At 42.2% G+C, this 21,939-nt stretch overlaps 1 protein-coding gene across 1 annotated transcript in view; it reads right to left on the bottom strand.

Moving 5' to 3' along the window:
* Positions 1–3,193: 3,193 nt before the first annotated feature.
* Positions 3,194–21,939, bottom strand: part of TNFRSF21 (TNF receptor superfamily member 21) — a 60,227-nt gene continuing 41,481 nt past the window's right edge. Inside the window, exons 5-6 of the mRNA XM_057700469.1 lie at positions 5,953–6,181; positions 3,194–4,630 (exon numbers count right to left, since the gene is read on the bottom strand). Of these exons, the coding sequence (XP_057556452.1) occupies positions 4,401–4,630; positions 5,953–6,181 (459 nt within the window). The 3' untranslated portion in view covers positions 3,194–4,400. The remainder of the gene's footprint in view (positions 4,631–5,952; positions 6,182–21,939) is intronic.

The following is a 21,939-nucleotide window of genomic DNA, read 5'->3' as shown; positions in this document are numbered from 1 at the left end:
CTAACTTCCTACCTGAAAACCACAGGCTCCCTGGATGATGTGCAAGTTTCCCTACAAAGGTAAGGGCTGCAATTCTGCTAAACAAAAGATCACATTTACTTTTCTGAAGTCAAAGGTCAAGATAAATACCTGTTGCATCTACATGACTGTACAATGAGATGGATGTCCCAGTGGCCCAGATGTTGCAAAAGTCTGAGATGCTATGATATAGCCAGTGCAGGTTTATTACTCGTGATATCTTATTTCATTTCTTTGAAATTGGCAAGCCCTCAATCAAATATATATAGAAACATAAATCAGAATAACATTACTTCCCAAGTGTTCTTGTTTAATCATACGTTCATAACATCGCTTCCCAAATACTCCCAATTAATCATACCTTATTTATTGTGCTCAAAGCCAAGAAGAATTGATTAGTTGCAGGTGGGTTTATCAGGGCAATGAAGCCATAAGATGTTGCCCCAACTGTGCTTGGTAGTGTATAGATTCCCAACAGTTATATAACATTTTACAGCAGGGTTATGGGTCCTAAAGCCAGTCTGCAGAGTTGAGTGGGACCGGCTATAGCAAAATCACAGCTGCAGATCCCCAGGATAACTCCCTGTAAGATGTATCCATCAGATCCGGGGTGAGGCTTCAGAAGCACTCTCATCACAAGCTCTTAAATCAGCCGTTGTCTAAGCTGACGACACACTGGCGTCTCCTGGGGAGCTTTAAAAAAGTGCTCAGGTCTGGGTCCCATCCCTGAGATGCTGACATAACTGGTCTGGAGTTTAGTCTATGCGCTGAATTTCTCAAAGCGCCCCTGGCTGATTCCAAGTGCTGTAGATTCTGAACAGGATTGCCTGACTCTGGAAATCTCTTTAGAGCACCAGAAATTGTTTCCTTCTCTCCTGTGGAATTGGTGTCGTCTTCCCCGATATCAGTGCTATTCTTTGTAAGCTTCTTTGAAAGCGAAGCTTAACCTCAGGCTCCTCAATGTGATCTGGGGGCCAGCAGCATCCATGCCACCCAGGTACCCCCCTTCCCCTGCCAACAACTGAAACAGAATCTGTACTTTAACAAGATCCCCAAGTGTTTCACTGCTCATTCAAGTTTAAGGAGCACAGCAAAGTGCCCTCAAACTATGCATTTCTAAAAGCTCCCAGATGTCGTTCGGCCGGTCCCAGGTCCACAGCGGCAAGGATCTAAAGCCCTTTTCTCAATGTGACCCAGTGAGGGTTTCCAGAAAAACTGTGTGGGAGGCTTGTTCTCCACATCACCACAAATCTCCTGAATCGAACTCTCTGGGAACCTGCCTATATAACCGCCTGCTCATTCCCAGACGATGCTTACTTGCATGAAAGGTTGAGAAGCTCTGAGGCACATCCAGCGTCTCCCCAGAGGAGGAATCATTCTCTCTGAAAACCAGCCCCATCTAATTGTTTCAAAGCTCCTCTGCATTTAGCCTAAATTGGCCTAGAGAAGACAGTAGGACTCTCTAAAGAAAAATAGTCTCTTCCTTAGGTTTTCAAATAACTGAAGATAGTCTTCCCCTCGCCTGCGTGGATTTTCATCATCACGTGCAGATTTCCCAACAATTGCTCCCAATTCCGCTTCTTGCTCTTCTGGTTATTCCCCCAAACCCCACACTGGAGACCTTCCAGTTCAGCAGACCCCTCAAAGTAGGGTAACTCCAGCCAGAGAAAACCTCCAAGATGAGCAACATAGCATACAAATGAGATTATCATCAACTACAACCAGAACATTCTATTTTTTTAATAATCAGAGGTTGCCTTAAAAAAAAAAAAACTATTTATCATGTAACTAAATATTAAGCTTCTGTTTAACCACAACTCCTATGTCCCTTTCCCCTGGGTCATCAGGAGATGCCACCCCATCCCTATATTTTCAGAGTTATTTATTGAACTTGAGTATAAGGCTTTCTTTTTAACCCAGATAAATTTCACAACCATAATCTCTGTGTCCACTGTTTCAGCCTGACAAAAGAGTTCTCGTTACTAGTCCTGAATCAAGTCTTGGATACAAATTCAAGTCCGATCTCTACAACTCTGCTGTTGGCCCTTAAGCAAGTTCCTTAGCCTTTAAAATAAGCCAATTTTTCATCTATAAAATGGACACAATTATAGTCTCTATCTTACGGGATAGTTGTGAGGATTCAATAACATAATATGAAAAGCACTTTTTAAAGTATAAAGCTGTGTAAATGATTAATAAAAGCATCCCCAAGCTATGAATAATTTACAGACTTAATCACCGTAACGCTGATTCGTTCATTTATGATGTTTTCAACTCCCACACAAAATAAGTGGCAGTCCTGAAATCCTCTGAAAAACAAAAAAATCTGTCTCTTCCACTACCATCCAGGACCCATTCTGGTTTGCTTTCCTTTTGTGAAGAGTTTCTATCTTCTGTTGACAAGAGAGGAAGGGAAACTTGGCCCGAGAACTTTGAAACCAAATCCCAGGATAGCGCTCTAGAAACCAGCCACATGGAAGTGGACAAAACCAGAAAACCCCTTTCATGTCACTGACATGGATGCCAAAGTGTTCAGACGGGGTATCTACTACCCATTTCTCGCTGGAAGAGGAACTCAAAGTTGCTGTGGGTTCTGGCTATGGGAATTCTGTAGAGCCAGGGTTCCCAAGCTAAGGCGGATATGCAGTGAAATATGAAATATAACACCACAGATAAAATAGAACGTAATGTATCCCACCAACATAAGATGTTACCCTGCCATCCTGCTAAGAAAGCTCCCTGAAGTTAATCAGGGGCAATGAGGTTTCATATAGAAGCCTATGAACTTGTGTAGACATGCCCATGAACTTGTATAGACCCACCCATGAACGTTAATTTCCAAGATGGAATTAAGTAAGAAGAATATACTCCAAGTCCTTGTCAGCATTTATACCTCCCCACCTCAAATCCTCATTTCTTAAATGAGAGACAATCTCAAAAGCAGGAGACTTTTAGATTTACTCTCAATAAACTAGAAAATGATTGGTCATCTTCAATGCTTGGAAGTCCCTCTCTACGAATCTCCAGGTACTTTTCCAAACACAGACCTTTGCTAACGTGCAGGATTCACAGATTAGAAAGGCTGAGGTTTTTAGAATACACTTTTCCAAGTGACCAATCAAGAGTTATAACGTGAGCACACGACAAAGGCAAGGATTAAATAGACTTCAACTACTCAAGTAACAAACACCTAATATTTATTAATAAATTAGTACACTTGAAGGCATTTTTCTGATTTCAGTCCCTCACCACTACCCACAAACCCCGCCCACACAAAGGAAGTCCACACCACCTTTGCATTAGAACCCGGCAACTGAGCATCAGAGAGCCCGTTTATAAATGGGAGCAGAGTTGCAAATATATCAGACAAGAGTTCTTATAGCTGCAGCCATTTTTAATTAAAGTGATTGAACGAAGGAAACCCACCAAGACTACGGCCTTGAGGGCAGACCGGACCTATTGACTATGTGTGTATAAAAAACAAGACATCTTGTAAAGCAAAGCTGGGCAAATTCCCTTTGGAAAAGGTGCCAGTTGCCACCAGCACTTCATTTGTGACTTTCCAAAGTGCAGCAGTATGTTCCAGAACAGCTCAATCTCTAAAAGATGAAGTTCAAGTTCTTTGGTGGCCCGGTGGTCAAGCCACTCAAATAGCAAGTCGTAATGGCTTGTGAGGATTTCATGTCTCCAGCCCAGAGCAGATTAGCGGTAAGGGGAGCACAAGTAACCAAGCATTCGACACGGTGTCCAGGTGAAAACCCTACAATCAGCAACAATGTGGTCAAGTTTCAGCCATGAATATGAACTATCCAACAAGGCATGTTCAAAAGATAACCCAAGATCTAATTGCATTACAGTAACTCAACGGGGTCTCACGTTTCTTGAACCCTTAAGAAAATTCATAAATGACAAATAACAAAATAGTAATAATAGTAATAATAAAGCAGATGTGGATGTTCAGACACAAAGACAGCTTATAGCATTCGCAAGATGCTATGACACTTTTAGGAAGTTAAGAGCCTCACGATCCAGTGTGCGGGAAAAGCCACACTGTGTTTGTGGCACATTAAGTGAATTTAAAGTGCACAGAACAATTCTGAGAATACATACGAAGGCAAAACAGAGGAAATATGGAACCTAAAAAAAAACCTTCAGTGGTGGATATTCTGAAACAGTTGAAAAGGCTTATATGTTAACTTCCCAGGAGGGTTTTTAAAAAGAAAGAACTCAAAACACTGGCCATATACTCTGTTAAACACACACGCGCGCACGCACATACACACACACACACCAAAAAACAGAAAAAAAAAAAAAAAAAAAGAATAAAAACGCCACCCTGCCACTAAATTGAGTAATTTCCAGAGTGCAGTCTTCCTCGTGTTCTACAACAGGTCGGGAAGATGGCTATAAACAGAGTCCAGGAGGGTCTGGCTGGCTTCCTGGCTCTTGACTCCAATGATCTCAAACAGCCGGTCCAGCTTGTCCTCCGCCTGAGGAATCTCTTCAATCACCCGCAGCTCCTCGGGATTCAGGATGTGGAGCATGTCATCAAAAATAGGCTGCAAGTCGCAGGGGTCCAGGCGCACCTGTCGCAGCACTGTGTCCTTCTTTTCTGCAGGGAAGAGAGGGGAGGGGACAGCTGTAAAGGGACTGGATTGGGGGATGGAGGAGAGCTAAGGTGACAGTGACCCTCTCCCCAGGCTGTCCCCATCCCACCCCCCAAGGTGAGGGAGTGGAGCTCAGGCACATTTTTAAACAGCACAGTGGTTTTTACCAACGTTACATCTAAGATAATAAACAAGATATCCCTAATAGAGATCAGACAAGGCTCTGCTTGAATGTGTTGTTGATGCAACAAGACATTTGCCTAGACTCAAATGATGTCTCCTAATTCTCCTAAAACTCAGGAGGATGCTGAAATACTTAAACTTAAAAACAAAAACAAACAGAAAGAAACTTCACTACTTTCCCCATCTGTGATGTCTTAGTAAGCAACCACATCAGCCCAGGCTTTCCCCTCAAACATTCCAAGTCAGTAATCGGCTTATCTGACTTTCTAATTACGTTGCCATATTTTAAAATTAAACGGCTAAGAGCAAAAGCACATAAATAAGAAAATATTGTTTCACAGGTCATATCTTACAATGGGATGAAGAACTATAACTTCTATTACCATTATAAAACGTATTCTCTAAAGTATAATATGTAACATAAATTATAAACTAAAATATAAATCTTTATGTAAGTATAGAGATATATGAATGCATAAAGTATAAAATATGTATGTAAAATTGAACATATTTTATAAATACATAAAATACAACCACATAAAATATAACCCTTTCGGTAAAATATTACTGGTGTTACCCAAACTAGAAAATTTCTAACAAAAATCTGTCATCAATATAATGTACATGCTAATTCCCTACCCTGTCATTCAAAACTGCAAGTGGCAAATTATTTACCAAAAGTACCAGTCCATAGTATTTAAAACATTGTTATTTGCAACCAAGCTTAACAGAGCGAATTTTAATTTCAGTCACTAAAACCTATACTACAGACTCTCAAGATAAGCTATATTTCAAATTCCTGGATTCTGCAAGCCTGGTAAATAATTTGCAAAGAAACCCTGCCAGACTACGTGTTATCGGACCTTCCCTGAAACACACACTCGATAGCATCGTGAGGATCAAGGGTGACCGATACTCCTGGACGCAGGCTCCCGGCCAGACAGTTGGGGCTGTAAAGATTTTCTAGGCGGGTCTCGACTGGCTGATGACGTGGTTCCTCGCAGGCCAGCCTCACCTCAGAGTCCAGGGCAGGTCATTCAGATGACCCAACCCATACTGGAATGGGGAACTGATGGAGGGAGAGATCCCTGGGGCTCTTCTGGGGGAGGCTGAAGAATGAATGAGGGTTGCAAGCCATCTGTACCTTTGGTTATAAAGGAGCCGGTCCTGCTCAGCGCCGAGGAGCCACTGGACGTGGAGTCACAGCGAAGGAGGGGCTCGGACTCGTCCACGAAGAAGCCCTTGTTCTTGTCCAGCGGGGAGGGCTCCACCGTCAGGAGCGTGGAATTCTCAAGTTTCGTGTTGGGGCTGGGGATGGGGCTCGGGCTGAGAGGGCTGGGGCTCATCGGGAGGGCCAGCTTGTCCGTCTCCAGCTGTGGAAAGAAATGAACAATTTTAAATTATATACTTCAAAAGTTATAATGGAAAAGCATCTGAAAAAGAATATAGATGTACATGAGGATAACTGAATCACTGTGCTATAATCTGAAACTAACACAACATGGTAAATCAAAAAATAATAGTAGAAATAAGTTTTAAATTAAAAACATTATAGAAAAAAAATTAAAAGCCCTTCTCAGATGCTTTTTTTTGGGCTCCATTTAATATTTTATAGATAAATTCTCCCATTTTGACGGGCCATAACTTATATTATTGCGAGACACACACACAGACACAGACACACACACACACTGACAAACCCTTCAAAATGCACGAGGACATGTGTAAACATTAAAATTTAAGAAGCATATGCACCAAGCTGTTACCTCACAGGAGTGAAACTGGACAAGAAGGTGAAGAGGAAGATCTCCAACATAAATACAATTTCGTGCTGCTAGAAATGGTCTTAGATATTATCCAGCATATTCCTCTGTTTCAGGACGAATTATGTGCCCCTAAAATTCGTATGTTGAACTCATAGCTCCTTGTACCTCAGAACATGACTATATTTGGAGACAGGGCCTTTGAAGAGGTAATTAAGGTACAACTGGGCCTTCATCCACTATGACTGATGTCCTTATAAGAAGAGATTAGGACACAGACACACAGAGGGGAAGCCACGGTGAAGACACAGGGAGAAGATGGCCATTTTCTACACGCCCAGGAGAATCAACCCTGATGACCCCTTCATCTCAAATTTCTAGTCTCCAGAATTGTGAGAAAATACACTTCTGATGTTTATGCTTCCCAGTCTGTGGCAGTTCATTACGGCAGCCCTTGCAAATGAATGTAGCCTCTCTTTACAAGTAAGGAAACAGGCCCAGAGAAGGTAAGTGACTCAGGGCACCCAGCCAGGAAGTGGCAGAACTAAAACTAAACGCTCTGTCTCCTGATTCCCATTTCAAACTAGCTCAGGAACTAAGTAAAACTGCTTGAAAAAATGTACAGAAGAACACCAGAAGCAAAAGCGGCTGAAAGGAGAGAGGGTGGACCACCCCCGCTGGAGTCAGTGGATGGGCCCTTAAGGATGTAGTGGAGACTGCGAAGCCTGCGTTCTGGGGTGGGGGTCAGAGAGACAGTAACAAGAAAGCAAGCAAACAAGATGGTTTCAGGTGGAGACAGTGAGCGTCATGACCATGCTGGCTGGTGCGTGGAGGCTGGATTTTAGGTAGGCAAGAACCCACAGGAAGGGACTTCCCTGGTGGTGCAGTGGTTGAGAATCCGCCTGCCAATGCAGGGGACACGGGTTCAATCCCTGCTCCAGGAAGATCCCACATGCCGCGGAGCAACTAAGCCCGTGCACCACAACTATTGAGCCCATGTGCCGCAACTACTGAAGCCCATGTGCCTAGAGCCCATGCTCCGCAACAAGAGAAGCCACGGCAATGAGGAGCCCAGCCCATGCACCACAACGAAGAGTAGCCCCCACTCACAGCAACTAAAAAGAAAGCCCGTGAGCAGCAAAAAAGCCCCAACACAGGCAATTAAATAAATTTATTTAAAAAAAAAAAAAAGAACCCACAGGAAGACCAGTTAGGACAGGTGAGATATAATCATGGCTTATACCTGGGTGCACAGTGGAGATGGGTGGAAGTGACAAGTGGTGTCCCCCCATGTTGCCCAGAGAGGGCACACAGACCCCGGGAGAAAGCCAGTGCTCAACTCAGGCCAGCTGGACATCTCTACTTGCCCCTGTCATTTGACACCATACACTAGACATCTGGCAGACACTGGTGGCATCTCCACCAGTCGGTTGACTTATCTTTGTATTGGCTCTCCTGGCATGGAGGAAACTCTGGGAGCCAGGTGGCCAGATGACACGGGGCAGGGTTCAGGGAGTGACGTGCGCGCTTCCCGGAGCTGTTAATCACCGCTCCTTAGAAACCTCATGACTCGATTCCCACATGTCAAGCGAAGCATTTTCAAGTTCCTCAATCAGGAAGACATTGACCCTCATTTCAAAGAATGATATTCACCAGTTGTAAAACACACAAAGCAAAGCACAACTGCCTCTTTCACAACCTTTACGGCCTGAGAAATTCTTGCAGATTCTGAAGACCTCTGATGACCGCACGTCTAATGTTCCAACAGCGTTTGTCCCCTGTACAACCACCCACATCCTGCTTCTGCTTCCAGCGCAAGCTTAAGGCTTGGATGTCATGCATTCCCACCAGCCCCCCTCTGATGCACAGACAAGTTTCATGCATACCCTTCTAAGATTTGAGTCCATTAGGCCCTGGCATGCATGTGCTCCTCCTCCCTGAAAATGCGCATGGCCATTCATGCCAATACATATTTTTTATTCACTCAGTTAGACAAAGAACCCTTGTCTACACCCGGATTCTCAGGGACAGTACATTGGACGACCCGGTCAGTCGATATAGTGCACTGTTCTTGTTTAAAAAAGAAACCCCCGCCCACAAATCACATGCCAACCGACTAAGAAGTCCACCCACCTACTTCCCGAACTCAGTTCAATATTTAATTTTCCTCCCACTTTTGCCAAAGGATCTTATCAGTAGAAATTAAGTACATGATTTCCAACATAATGTGGAAAGACAGAATGCTGAAGTGATGCTGTCCAATCATTAATGGTGAGTCAAGTGAATGGGAAAATGCCACTAGGAATGGTTTCAGCATCTCCACAATGGAGCTCACTCCCACAGCTAAAGCCAGAGGCCATTTGACAAGCATCTTTCTTGAAAATCTATTCCGCTACTAGGTATAGAGATCTGTCACTTTGTACAGGATATGTGGTAGCTGGTTGCTTTCCAGATTTCTCTAAAGTTACTTGCATTTTTTCCCTATCAGAAAAAAAAAAACTGCCCCTAGAAACTTACTTCTTTCCTCCCTTTACCTTACTATTGACAACATCCACCAAAATTGGTTTGGAACACTGCAGCTCAAGCATCGTGTTACCTGTGGTTTCTCTAATAAGAAACTGAGGCCTCAGGATGTGTGGAATAAATGAATTCTTTATTTTATTAGTTCAGAGAGTTCTTGGTTCAGTATTGAGTTTATAGCAAATAAAGAGCACTTTTGGTAAGATTCAGATACTAAAAAAGAAGACAAATGCTCTAAACAAGAAAGCTAGGGACTTCCCTGGGGGCGCAGTGGTTAAGAATATGCCTGCCAATGCAGGGTTCGAGCCCTGGTCCGGGAAGATCCCACATGCTGCGGAGCAACTAAGCCCATGTGCCACAACTATTGAGCCTGTGCTCTAGAACCTGCGAGCCACAACTACTGAGCCTGCATGGTGCAACTACTGAAGCCCGAGAGCCTAGAGCCTGTGTTCCAAAACAAGAGAAACCACCACAATGAGAAGCCCATGGCACCTCAATGAAGAGTAGGCCCCGCTCGCAGCCACTAGAGAAAGTCCAAGCAGCAACGAAGACCCAACGCAGCCAGTAAATTAACTAATTAATTAATTAACTTTAAAAAAGAAATTAAGCTAGATGTCCATAGAAGCAGGTTGCATGCATCCTCTTGGAAAAGATTTGAACATAAACTTATCAAAATATTCACAAAAGACATCCTGAGTAAATTAATTTATTCCTTCCTCTTCTTTAAGCTTTCCAGATTCTCTACAGGGCCACATTTATAATTAGAAAAACAATAAATGTTATTTTTAAAAGCAACTACCACTGATAAGTATAATTTCCCGCTGTTAAGTTGAAAATGTGGCTGCAACAGCTCTTATTTATATTGGTAGCCAAGAAACAGGACAGTTGGAAAATCATCTGTTTGGCTGAGCTCCTCTCTATATACTTTTTTTAAGCCTTCGTGGATACAAAAGGACAACACTCCTCCCAACTTATTGCCGTGAGGCAAACATTAAGACTTAAAAGAAAGGCCTCTGGCAAAACTTAACCAGTTAAGGCAATGGATCCACCAGATATCTGAAGGCCCTTTGGAGAAACTTGGAAAGTAGAGTTCTTTTTGCTCTATAGCCATGCTGTAATTTGGGAAATCAGGGTGAGACAGTAAGACAGACCAAAAAGGGGGAGGGGGCAGGGATTATGAGAGGAGGGCTTCCCCAAGTAGCCCACATCAGTACCGGTCTATTGTGTAAACTTCAAGACCATGCAATTTATTTTGGCCAAATGAGCCCCAAATGTCCTCCTGATTAGTTTCCATGCAAATACACTTTGTCCTTCCAGATACTGTATTTATTGGTCCAAACTGATAAGAGAAAAAGAGATAAGTGGTTCACCTTGACAGCTGAGTCATACCTAAAACTCCACTGCTGACCTGACTATTTTCCTCTCTGATTCCCAGAACCACTGAGTATGAGGGACCATCCAAACGGATTAGGTAAACAGGCTATTGATTGAAATTTGTGGGCTTGAACACCTCTGGGCTACAGAGGTTTGAGCAGTGAGAACAATGATATAACTTGTCCTGGGTCACACTGGAAAGAGCCATTTCCAGCTGTGTCCTTGAGACCCTCCAACTCCTCCCTCAACCAGCTCCCCAAACTGACGTGCCCACTGCGGGTGCACAAACAAATCACAGCCTGAAACTGAAGCTCAAAAATAACACTCCTGGGGTGAGGGGTGCTGGGGTGGGGCGAAGGGGAAGCTGGGACGAAGTGAGAGAGTAGCACTGACATGTATACACTACCCAATGTAAAATGGATGGCTAGTGGGAAGCTGCTGCATAACACAGGGAGATCAACTCAATGATTGGCGATGGCTTAGAGGGGTAGGATAGGGAGGGTGGGAGGGAGGTGCGGGAGGCAGGGGATATGGAGACACATGTATAAATACAGCTGATTCACTTTTTGTACAGCAGAAACTGGCACAGGAGTGTAAAGCAATTACATTCCAATAAAGAGCAAAAAAGAAAAAAGAAAAAACTCTCCTCTTAATATATATACACTACCATAGATAAAATAGATCATCAACAAGGACCTACCATATAGCACAGGGAACTCTACTCAATATTCTGTAATAACCTATATGGGAAAAGAATCTGAAAACAATGGATGTATGTACAGGTATAACTGAATCACTCTGCCGTATACCTGAGAGGAACACAACATCTTAAATCTACTACACTTCAATATAAAATAAAAATTAAAATAAAGTAACTCTCCTCTTTTAATACCAAACAAAACTGCCTCCCCTGTGGACTGGCCTCTCCTAGGATGACACAACTGTGGAGGGCGGAAGTGTTTCTGCAGCCCCGGGGATGATGGGGCCACGGGTGCGGAAGCCACAGTCCTGGCGAAGGTGGTGTATATAAACAAAACAAGGCTCTGAGGCTACTTTGCTTCTCTCCTACAATGGAACAGCATTCCTGAGGATACTCTGCAAATAGGAAGAGGTGGAGGACTCCAGCCCCAGAAGGCTTTTTCTCAGCATGTTTCGTGACCTTCATCGTCAACTCCTAAAAATCAAAGTCAGGACAATCCTGAGACATCATGGCAAGGGAAGCAAGGAAATCTACCATGAACGAGCTCTGTGGTCTTAGAAAAACTGGGCCCCGTTTCAGACCTGTTTCCTCCTTTCTAAAAGAAAAAGGTTACTCTAGGTCATCTCTCTTCACATTATCAATATGTCTTCCTTATTGTTTGTCTTACTATGGCTCTTTCATTCTCCCCTCTCCCCACCTGCAGACCCCAGCTCCCTTTTTCCTTCCAAGTTACTCCCACTGGTTCCTCAACTAACGTTTACCACTGAGTTATTTTCAATTACTACCCAATTACAATCTCCCTGTGGTTGCACAATCTGTTTCCATAAAACTAATTAACAACTTTGATGCATCACTGATCCTCTGAAATGAAGCCTTAATTATCCAGCCTGGATGCCCCTTGTCAATCTGCTAAAATGGTTCAACTTAACCCCTTGGCTCTTGGCATCACCCAGTCAGATTCCACAAGATCCTTTTCTCTCCCCTCTGTAGCCAGGTATGCCTGATAGACTCAAGAAGAAAGCCCCTTACAATTAAAAGTCACCTTCCAACTGAACTTTCCCTCCAGACCTCATCCAACACTTAGAAAGAAGGAAGAATTCTTATGTTACGTTTATAAAAACTTCTATCACTTTAATGATGGTTTTCAAAAACCCATTTGCTAAGTTCAATGGAAACTAATTGCTATTCCATCTGAGTTGACCAGCTTGCTACTCAGATCCAGTAAACAGAAAAGGACGTTAAGAAGTAAGCCATCATCGATATTCTGCTAAACGACTCAGCATGAAATACATGGAATCCATTTGATATTAAGGTAGCTCTCATTAGCTCCATTTTACAGATGAGAAAACTGTGGCTCTAAGAGGTTTAAGTAACCTGCCCAAGACCAGGTCTGGTCTAGTTTCCAAGTAATCCTCTTTGCCGAATCATGTCACTTCCCTGTCTGGACCCACTGCATTTATAGAAATGGACAAACCCTGTAAACTCAACAGGAAGACATCACATGACCACAGGGGGCTGCCCTGGCCCGTCAGCCAGAGTGAAGGGGCCAGAGGCAGGGTCTGCAAGGACCTGTGACTCGATGGCAGATCTTGCACCCTGGCTGGATGCCTGCCCTGAGATAAAGGTGAGAGGTTATATAAATAACCAGACACTTCAACTGTAGCCAATAACTTTGTTTTCTTTTAGAAAATATTTCCCATCCCAACAGACCAGTGACTATTTAAACAAACACAAATTTAGTTTCCACTAAAGGTTCATCTCAAAGGAATTAGTCACAAATAAAGACATAGCTACAATTATTTAAGGATGATGATATTATCATCTCAAGCTTGTTTCCCCTGTTCTCCCAGCTGGCCATGTAATCAAGATCAAATCAGATTTCATGACCTCCGATAGGTCCATGTAGGTATGTAAGATTGGGCTCAAAAATGAGCACTTTCCTCCTTACGATACAAATACCTCTCAGTATCTGAATCTATGTGGTTCCTACCTTTAGAGAACAGGAATTCAGATAATAAGAAACGCTTTGTCATCCAAAGCTATGTGGTTCTGGGACTTCAGATCTACATGAGGCTTCATATAATGACGCTTACCAGCCCTATCTCAAAACATGTACCTGAATCTATTCAATTCCTAAGTTTAGATACTAAAGAATACCTGTATACGATGATTTCTCCCTTAAAAAAATAAAACAAATACACCACCTCCAACAAAAAAGAGGGAAAATAGGTAGGTTTCTTAAAGTTCCCGCTGGTAGGGGACAATGCCTTTAATTATTCTTCTGAGTGTGAATTCTTGTTCAATCCAACCCATAGAAAGGGGTCTTGAGAAGAATACAAATTTACTCAGTAAAATTTTTTGCGAACAGAAAGAAAAAAAATTAAGAGGAAATTGAGAAGACGTTGATTCCTAAACCTTTAAAAGAAGGGTTATCAGTTGTAAGAAATTTGGAGGGACGACTTAGAAAGAGGAAGGTGGACTAGAAATATATACACACGTATACAGATAAAACAAAGATGTCAAAATATAATTATTGAATCTAGGTGGTAAGTTATGGGTGTTTGTTGTACTGCATTTTAACTTTTCTTTGTTTCCTAAGTCTTATTTTTAAAAGTTAGGACAATAAATACATAAAAAAGAAGGGCTAAGGGCCAAATAACCTGAAGACAAAAATTCCCCAAACTTTTCCTAGGCTTCTGCTCGCTTGGTCTTTTGCTGACCTTCCTCCTTTCCTCTCCAGCCCAGACCATAGGAAAAGGAAGCACAGAGGGGCTTCCACTGCATGAGTAGGGAACAGCGCTAACACTTAAATCTAAATCATCAACTGGCAAGCAGGCACTGCAGCCTTATGCTGTCTAGATCTCCCTGGGGTCACTGGAGGTCACAGGATGTAAGGTCATTCCACGGGATGGAAGCAGGAACAGGAGTACAATGCCAAGATGCCCTGTTCAGCTTCCCTGGGAACCCCCGCTAGAGCACATAGGTAGCAGAACTGAGTGAACACTGAGCTATGCGCTGCCCAGGTGAGCTGCAAGCCAACAGCAGAACCTGCAGAACCAATTCACCCACCCTCAGGAAGCACACAGGATTAACTCCACGGAAAACTGCTCAAACCACTGGGGAATTAGGTTAACAGACACCCCGCACCCACCCTATATCTGTCCAAGCACAGAAAAATTAAAGAATTTTGTTTCAACTGCAACCTTACTTAAGATTCTATTTAAACATTAGCCCAGGTGAGCTGGCCATGGTGTGTTTCTCCCTTAAGTACCTCAAGCTGCAATCAGGCAGTTGCTCTTGTCTTGTGTATACATGCCATGTGCTAATTCTGATCATGTCTAAGAGTTCATTTCAAAACTGAATCCCAAGGGCTACAAATCCACCCACATTTAAGCCAAGGTGTGGTCGGTGGCCAATCCTTGCCTTAAGGAAGAGAATTTAAGAGAACTGGGTGCACAGCACAGGGAGGCGGCAGAGCCACAGGAAGCCACAAGGAGTGCCGTACAAAGCTGACTGAACTGGTAAGAACCAGCCGGCTCTGGAGGGAGGAGAGGAGGGCGTGGCCGCCCAGCTGCTGGCACACATGCCTGCAAGCTGTCCAGGCTGCTGACATCACCATAATGTTGCAGCCCTGAGCTGACTCACCAAGGAGCTTTCTCAGAAAAGGAAGTGAGGAGAGTAAGTCAGAGGGCTCCCTGGGTTCAGAGCTGGAGCCCACTCACATTCAAATACATTTTGGCCAGCTTTATCAGAGCTGAGCCCCATCCTTACAGGAGGAGATTGTGTTGTTGGAAATGACTTGGGTTTTCCTAAACTTCACTCCATGAGACCTATTAGGAAGCCTTTCCCACAAAAAAAAGCCTTTGGACAATTTTAATCGTGAAAACAGGTTGCAAGAATCATAAGCTTGCCTTAAGACAAGACAGAAGAATCCAACTGTATAAAAGGAGGTCTTGTGCATTTCAAGTTTGCAAGGCACCTGTGTACTTGCAAAGTCTCTGTGTCCAGAGACTTACTGTACAGTAGCTTTGACCCTTTAACTGGGGTACATTAATCTTACGGTATTTAGCCACCCAACCCCAGACTGAGATACCACTCCAAGTATCTTCGGTAGCTGCCAGTAAGTTATTTTAATGGCTGTCTTGAAGTTAACAAGCTTTATAATGAAGTAAGTCTACCTGATGCTAAATAAAGCCTTTAGAATGATCCCCCCCCCAAAAGTGTGGAGGATAGAAAATAATTTCATAGGAAAACGCATGACCTTGAAATAAGAAGGCTCAAGCTGATCTTTGTGACTCAAGTTTTCTGAACTTGCCAAATTTGATTAAACTGGTGTTGTTTAATAAAACCATTAGTTGGATTCATGCCACTAGAATTAGACTATACCTGGTACAAAATGCCTCAGGTACAAAAGGGGACCCGGAAAATACTTCCCCCTCGCTAACCCCTGACTTTAAGTTCTCAGTCCGTCCCCTCCCGGTGTTAACTGCTACCAGTTCCCCGTGTATTCTTCCAGAAACAGTCTATACTTATACCAATTGGTAGGTATATATATTCCCCACCCCACTCCAGACCTTCTCTTTTATTTTTTACAATTTTCTTTTTTTTACAATATGGTGGCACGGTGTACATACACACTGTCCTGTACCTTGCCCTTTTTTATTTAAAAATCCTCCTTGAGGTTAGCACATAAAGAGCTGACTCACTGTTTTCAATAAGTGCATACTGTTCTACTGTGTAGACGTTCCATTGGTTACATAACCAGTTTTCTACTGAAGGGCATTTGTGTCGCTTCCACTCTTCTGTTATTCACAAGGGATGCCACAATGAACACTTACACTTGCGTCACTCTGCACATATGTCGGATGTATGTGAGGATATGTGTAGGATGGGGTGGGGAAGGGATGGATTGGGAGTTTGAGATTAGCAGATGCAAACTATCATATACAGAACAGATAAAACAACAAGGTCCTACTGTATAGCACAGAGAACTGAACTTAATATCCTGTGATAAATCATAATGGAAAAGAATATGAAAAAGAATGTATAATATATACACATAACTGAATTACTTTGCTGTACAGTAGAAATTAACGTAACATTGTAAATCAACTATATTTCAATAAAATAAATGCTTTAAAAAAGAATATATGTAGGATGTATTCCTAGGAGTAGAATGTTCGGGCTCAACAGGCATGTCCTTAGGTCGATGATGCCAGATGGCCCTCCTCAAGGGCAGGGCTGATGTACACACCCATTGGCAACAGATGCTCTTCCTCTTTCCTTATTCCCTTCACAACACAAGAATGGGGTCACACCTTTCCCTCCTTGCCAGTCTAAAAGCTTAAAGTCGTATCTCAGTGTAGGTTTCAATTTGAATTTTTCTGATTTGAGCAAGCTAAAAAAAAAAATCTGTATACCTTTATAAAACCATTCAGTATTTCTTTTCTGTGCACTGTCTTGTTCACAGACTGCCCATTTTGCTTTTGGATGGTTGGTCTCAATTAATTTGGAAACGCTCTTCATTATTAAAGGAAATTAATTCTATATTGCAAACAACTTTCCCAGTTACTATTTTGCCTTTAATCTGCATACGGCATTTTCTGGTTTGTATATATATTGTCAAGTAGTTGAATTTTTCTTGTACGCCTTCTGTGTTTTATATCGTTCTCAGAAGAGCCTCAATTACTGTTGTGATTATAAAAACAAAAAATATCCTCCATCTTTTTCTCTAGTATTTTTTCCCTAGTACCATTTTCCCTAAGTCATTTTAACGGTTGGTCATCCCAGCCTGCCCCCTGACTCAGCCCAACTGTGGACATATCAAAGTTCCTTCTGTAAAAAAAAAAAAAAATTAATGAGGAAATCAGTAGTGACATCTATCTCTCCCAAGGAAATGGTGAGTAATAAGCGATTAAAAGGTGGAAATTAACTAGTGCACAATAAAACCTACTGCTGACTGAGATACAATTCCTTATCAGTAAGTGTATGTACTTTTGGCACTTGGGTTATAACAGATGAAGAGACGGTCTCACAAACACAGGATGGAGAAGCTAGGCCAAAACTGAAAGGTATTAAGCTTTGTCTGAATATAAGTTTTGGCTTAAAAAAAAAAAAAAGATATCCAGCACTGATCAACTGATGGAGAAAATATGCTTCTTTTCACAATATTGATTCTGATTTCCTTCCAAGGCATTTTCTGAGAAAGCCAGTAAGGGTGTGGATTAAAGGGGTAGAAAATGTCATCAACTGATAGACACAGACTCTTCTGAATGTTGAGACACTGTGTCTCAGGAAAAAAAGAAAAGCCTATTTCAAGTTCTCTATGAGGCAGTCTCACAGAATATATTCTAAAGTTTGGCTCACATAGCATCCCTCCTATAAAACTGGCAGCATCTTGAAGGATGATTCCCTGTTTTCGTGTTTCGGGCTGTGTGTGTGTGTTTTCTTTTTCTTTTCTTTTTTTTTTATACAATTTTGAAAGGTTACTTTCCATTTATAGTTATTACAAAATATTGGCTATATTCCCTGTGTTGTATAATACATCCTTGAGTCTATCTTACACCTAATAGTTTGTACCTCCCACTCCCACCCCTATACACATCCCCATATGCCCCCCGCACTGGTAACAACTGGTTTGTTCTCTATGTCTGTGAGTTTGCTTCTTTTTTGTTATATTTGCTCGTTTGTTGTATTTTTTTTTAGATCCCACTTATAAGTGATATCATATACTCTCTGTCTTTGTCTGACTTATTTCACTAAGCATAACACCCTCCGAGTCTATCCATGTTGCTGCAAGTGGCAAAATTTCATTTTTTTATGGCTGAGTAGTATTCCAATGTATACAGTTCATATTTTCATTTAGTATCTTTAGTGCCTGGTACAGGGCTTGAAAGGAAATGGGTGTTCCATTAATGTATGCTAAATAAATTGCTTGTATCAAACCATCTCATCTTTAAAGGCTACTTAAAAAAAAAAAAAAAGCATGTGTAAGTCTGTGTGTGTGTTGGGGAGGGAGGGTGTATCAATCCCAAGATCCCAAGAATCTGTTGCCCAGACTTTGCTTCTCTATAACCTGTACACTTCAAGCTCAACTACCACATTTCATTAAGTCTATGGTGCCTATTTTTTTTTTCACATTTTGACATCTCTGAAACAGGATGTAATTGACATTGTTTTTACTGCTTTCTTAGTGGTACCTGTAATAATGGTACGTACACAGTTGCCATGGCTTTCAACAAAATACAGAAATATATCTTAATTCTAATACTGAACTATATCTTGCAGGGCTATGAAGCCTGCTAGACAAAAGCAGATGCAAAGCACCCAAGACAGTGCTTGGGACACAAGAGATACGCATCAAACACTGGGTCCCTTTCTCCTTAATCTCCTTTTACAGAAAGTAGAGTGGTATTGCTCTTGAGTCAAAAAAGGAGAGTGTGGCATTCAAATTCCAACATGGAAAACGGTAGCTAAGATTTACTGAGCCCCCCTCGTAGATGTCATGTGTAGGACTGGGCGTCTGCAGTCAGTCTCTACTGTCCACACGCTGTCTCACCAGATGCTTACAAGACAGTTACATATTCAAGAAGTCATAAGTTAGGGAATTCCCTGGTTGTCCAGTGGTTAGGACTTGGTGCTTTCATTGCTACGTGCCCGGGTTCAATCCCTGGTCAGGGAACTAAGATTCCACAAGCCAAGCAGTGTGGCCAAAAAAAAAAAAAAAAGTCATAAGTGAAATTGTTGGTTATGTCAATTTCTTCTATTAGGTCTTGGAGATTCAAAGTTCCAACTCCAGCACTTGATGTGAAGTGGGACACTGGAGCCTAATTCTTGTACCTTTCCTATTACAGAACAGTGAACAGTTCTGATAAGCTTGCTACTGAATCAAAAAAAACAAGATCCTAAGAAAAATGGACGTTCTTTGCAGAGTCAAAAGTCTGAGAAGCCCTTAGTGAGAAAAAGCAGATGGGGCTCCTTGGGCAGAAAAGACATGGGAAAGCCTTGGAGAAGAAGACCAAAATATAATCTTGAAAGAAACTACAGTTCGGTTTTTTAAAAATTGACTTTCAAACGGAAATACAGGGACTTCCCTGATGATCCAGTGGTTAAGACTCCGTGCTTCCACTTCAGGGGGTATGGGTTCAACCCCTGGTCGGGGAACTAAGATCCTGCATGCCATGTAGTGTGGGCAAACAAACAAACAAACAAACAAACAAAAACCTATACATATATATATATTTCTCTTTTTTAAATAATTAATTAATTAATTAACTAGTTGGCTGCATTGTGTCTTCGTTGCTGTATGCAGCCTTTCTCTAGTTGTGGTGAGTGGGGGATACGCTTCATTGCGGTGCACGGGCATCTCATTGTGGTGGTTTCTCTTGTTGCAGAGCACAGGCTCTAGGTGCATGGGCTTCAGTAGTCGTGGCTCACGGACTCAGTAGTTGTGGCTCACAGATGTAGTTGCTCCATGGCGCGTGGGATCTTCCCAGACCAGGGATTGCACCCATGTCCCCTGCATTGGCAGGCAGATTCTTAATGACTGCACCATGTACATATGTGCTCTTATTTTCTAGGCATATTTTGGTGGGTTGTGTACCCTGCCTCCTGATGTTATCTCATAATCCCTCATGCTCACTTCTATTAACAACATTTGCTTATGCCACTGAATTGCCATTATTTGCACATGTGTCTCCATCTCAGTGAGTGAGCTATGGAAAGGCACACACCTTTCTTCTTTACACAGTACCAGGCACACAGCTGGTGCTCGACAAAAGATTATTGACTAACTGAATAAAACCTTGGAGTACGATAGCCAGTAGAATGGCCTGAAATGTCATTAAAAGTCTAAAGGCTTATTCACAGACATGGCTCTTTTGTACACAGTGACCACCTTAAACACAAACATCACTCAATGTACCTGGGCCTAATGTGCGTCAGCAATGCCTTTACAACGTCCCCTTCTCACCACCCCACAAGTTCCCCAGAGCTCACAGTCACACCCTGCAAATTAAGTAACTTGACCCGAAAAGACCTTCCACGCAGTGGTCACACAGCAGAAGTCAGGGGCTCGATACACGCGAGTTTAGCTAACATCTTAAGGCCTTAAGACAATAACTCCTGTTTTCTAAGAGACAATCAACTGGCAAGTTAAAGACAAATTTGAAAAGACAAAAGGTCAACAGCTAAAGGTACAGCTGGTATTTGCCTCCACTCACCCTCACTATATTAAATTTCTGAAAAGAGCTGGTCTCAGTCACACCGCAGATAAAGACAGCTGCATCCTGCAGCTGGTAAGGGGGAGAAAAATCAGTAACTGTAGTTCCCTTTGCAGCAGAAGCAGTGGTACCATCCTCGCAAATAGAATACCCAGTGCTCGCCTCACTGTTAAGATTTTCAGTTGATTATACAGAGTAAAACCACTCAGTCTCCAACACAGAGTCCCCTATAGTTGAGAGAGAGAGAGAGAACTCTGTCCCTGGGATGTAGATTTCCTATGAGATTTCTGGAAAGGATTAAGACTCTCTGATAAAGAACCATTCTATTACACAGAAGTTACAGTATTACAATACTGGCTTCAGAGCTACTAGCTGATATATTACTGTGTAGTTTTAATCTAGCTAATCCCAGGGCAGGAGGGCAGGAGGGATGAGATACCCAAATCCCCTGCCTGATCAACACCAACTTTTTACTTTATGAATCTCTGGTCAAAGCAAGCAGCTAAAGTAACACTTTATATTATTTTAAATGACTGTGGTTGTTTTTAGTATGATCATTTCTTTTGAGTTAAGTGTAGTTGATTTACAATGTTGTGTTTCTGGTGTAAAGCAAAGTGATTCAGTAATACATAGATATATTCTTTCTCATATTCTTTTCCATTATGGTTTATTACAAGATACTGAATATAGTTCCCTTTGCTATACAGTAGGACCTTGCAGTTTATCGTTTTTAAATGTACAAAAAATTCCTTGTCCCTCCTTTTCTCAAAATGAAACTATAAAGGAATGCTGGAAAATTCAAATCACCATGACTTCCGAATCCAGCCAGTAAGCATCACTTTCATACCTCACTTTTTCACATCCCACAGTTTAACAGGCCATTATCTGATTTAATTCTGAAAACCACTTGAACTCCCGTTTTAAATAGAAAATTCTGAGTCAGAGAAATCATTTGCCCAAGATTTCCTATGGAGAAAAAAAAACAAGTCCAGGGTGAGGGGGAAAAAGAAAAGAAAATGATTGCACTGGGTAAGCCTATTTTAATATACGAAGTCAAAAAAAAAAAGAAAAAGAAAGGAAACCTAGAAATCCAGTTGCTCAATTTCGTGTCCTTTTTCTGACAACCCTTGAGAAAGCAGACCATTGTCTACACATACACCATCACCTTTGTTTCTTCACTAGAGAAAACAACCCTGCCAGCCTAGGAACGCTCATGCAGGCAGTAGGGAATAAATATTTACAACGACTGGAATTACCAGTTCTTAGGCACTGAACGCAGATGGCAACCCTGGTGCTCAACCATCTACCTATCTAGCAGTCTTGGACTTGGCAGTCCCTTCCCACCCGAAACTGAGTAACCCCTGGCGTTCAGGATTTAAAGGATCCATTATGTGAGTTGGAGCTAATCAGGAACATTCTTTCAACTCTCTTGCCTCTAAAGCCTGGTATTTATTGCAATGATTCATGGTAAACACTGACCGAGAGCTTTCTGTGGGTCACACTCACCTAATTTCACAACAGCTCAAAGGACAGGCACTAAGGGTGTTCCCGTT

The sequence above is a fragment of the Hippopotamus amphibius genome, chromosome 11, assembly GCF_030028045.1.
Source record: "Hippopotamus amphibius kiboko isolate mHipAmp2 chromosome 11, mHipAmp2.hap2, whole genome shotgun sequence".
Taxonomy (NCBI): domain Eukaryota; kingdom Metazoa; phylum Chordata; class Mammalia; order Artiodactyla; family Hippopotamidae; genus Hippopotamus; species Hippopotamus amphibius.
The sequence above is the reverse complement of the archived record's forward strand: the minus strand, read 5'-3'. Positions and strand labels throughout refer to the sequence as shown.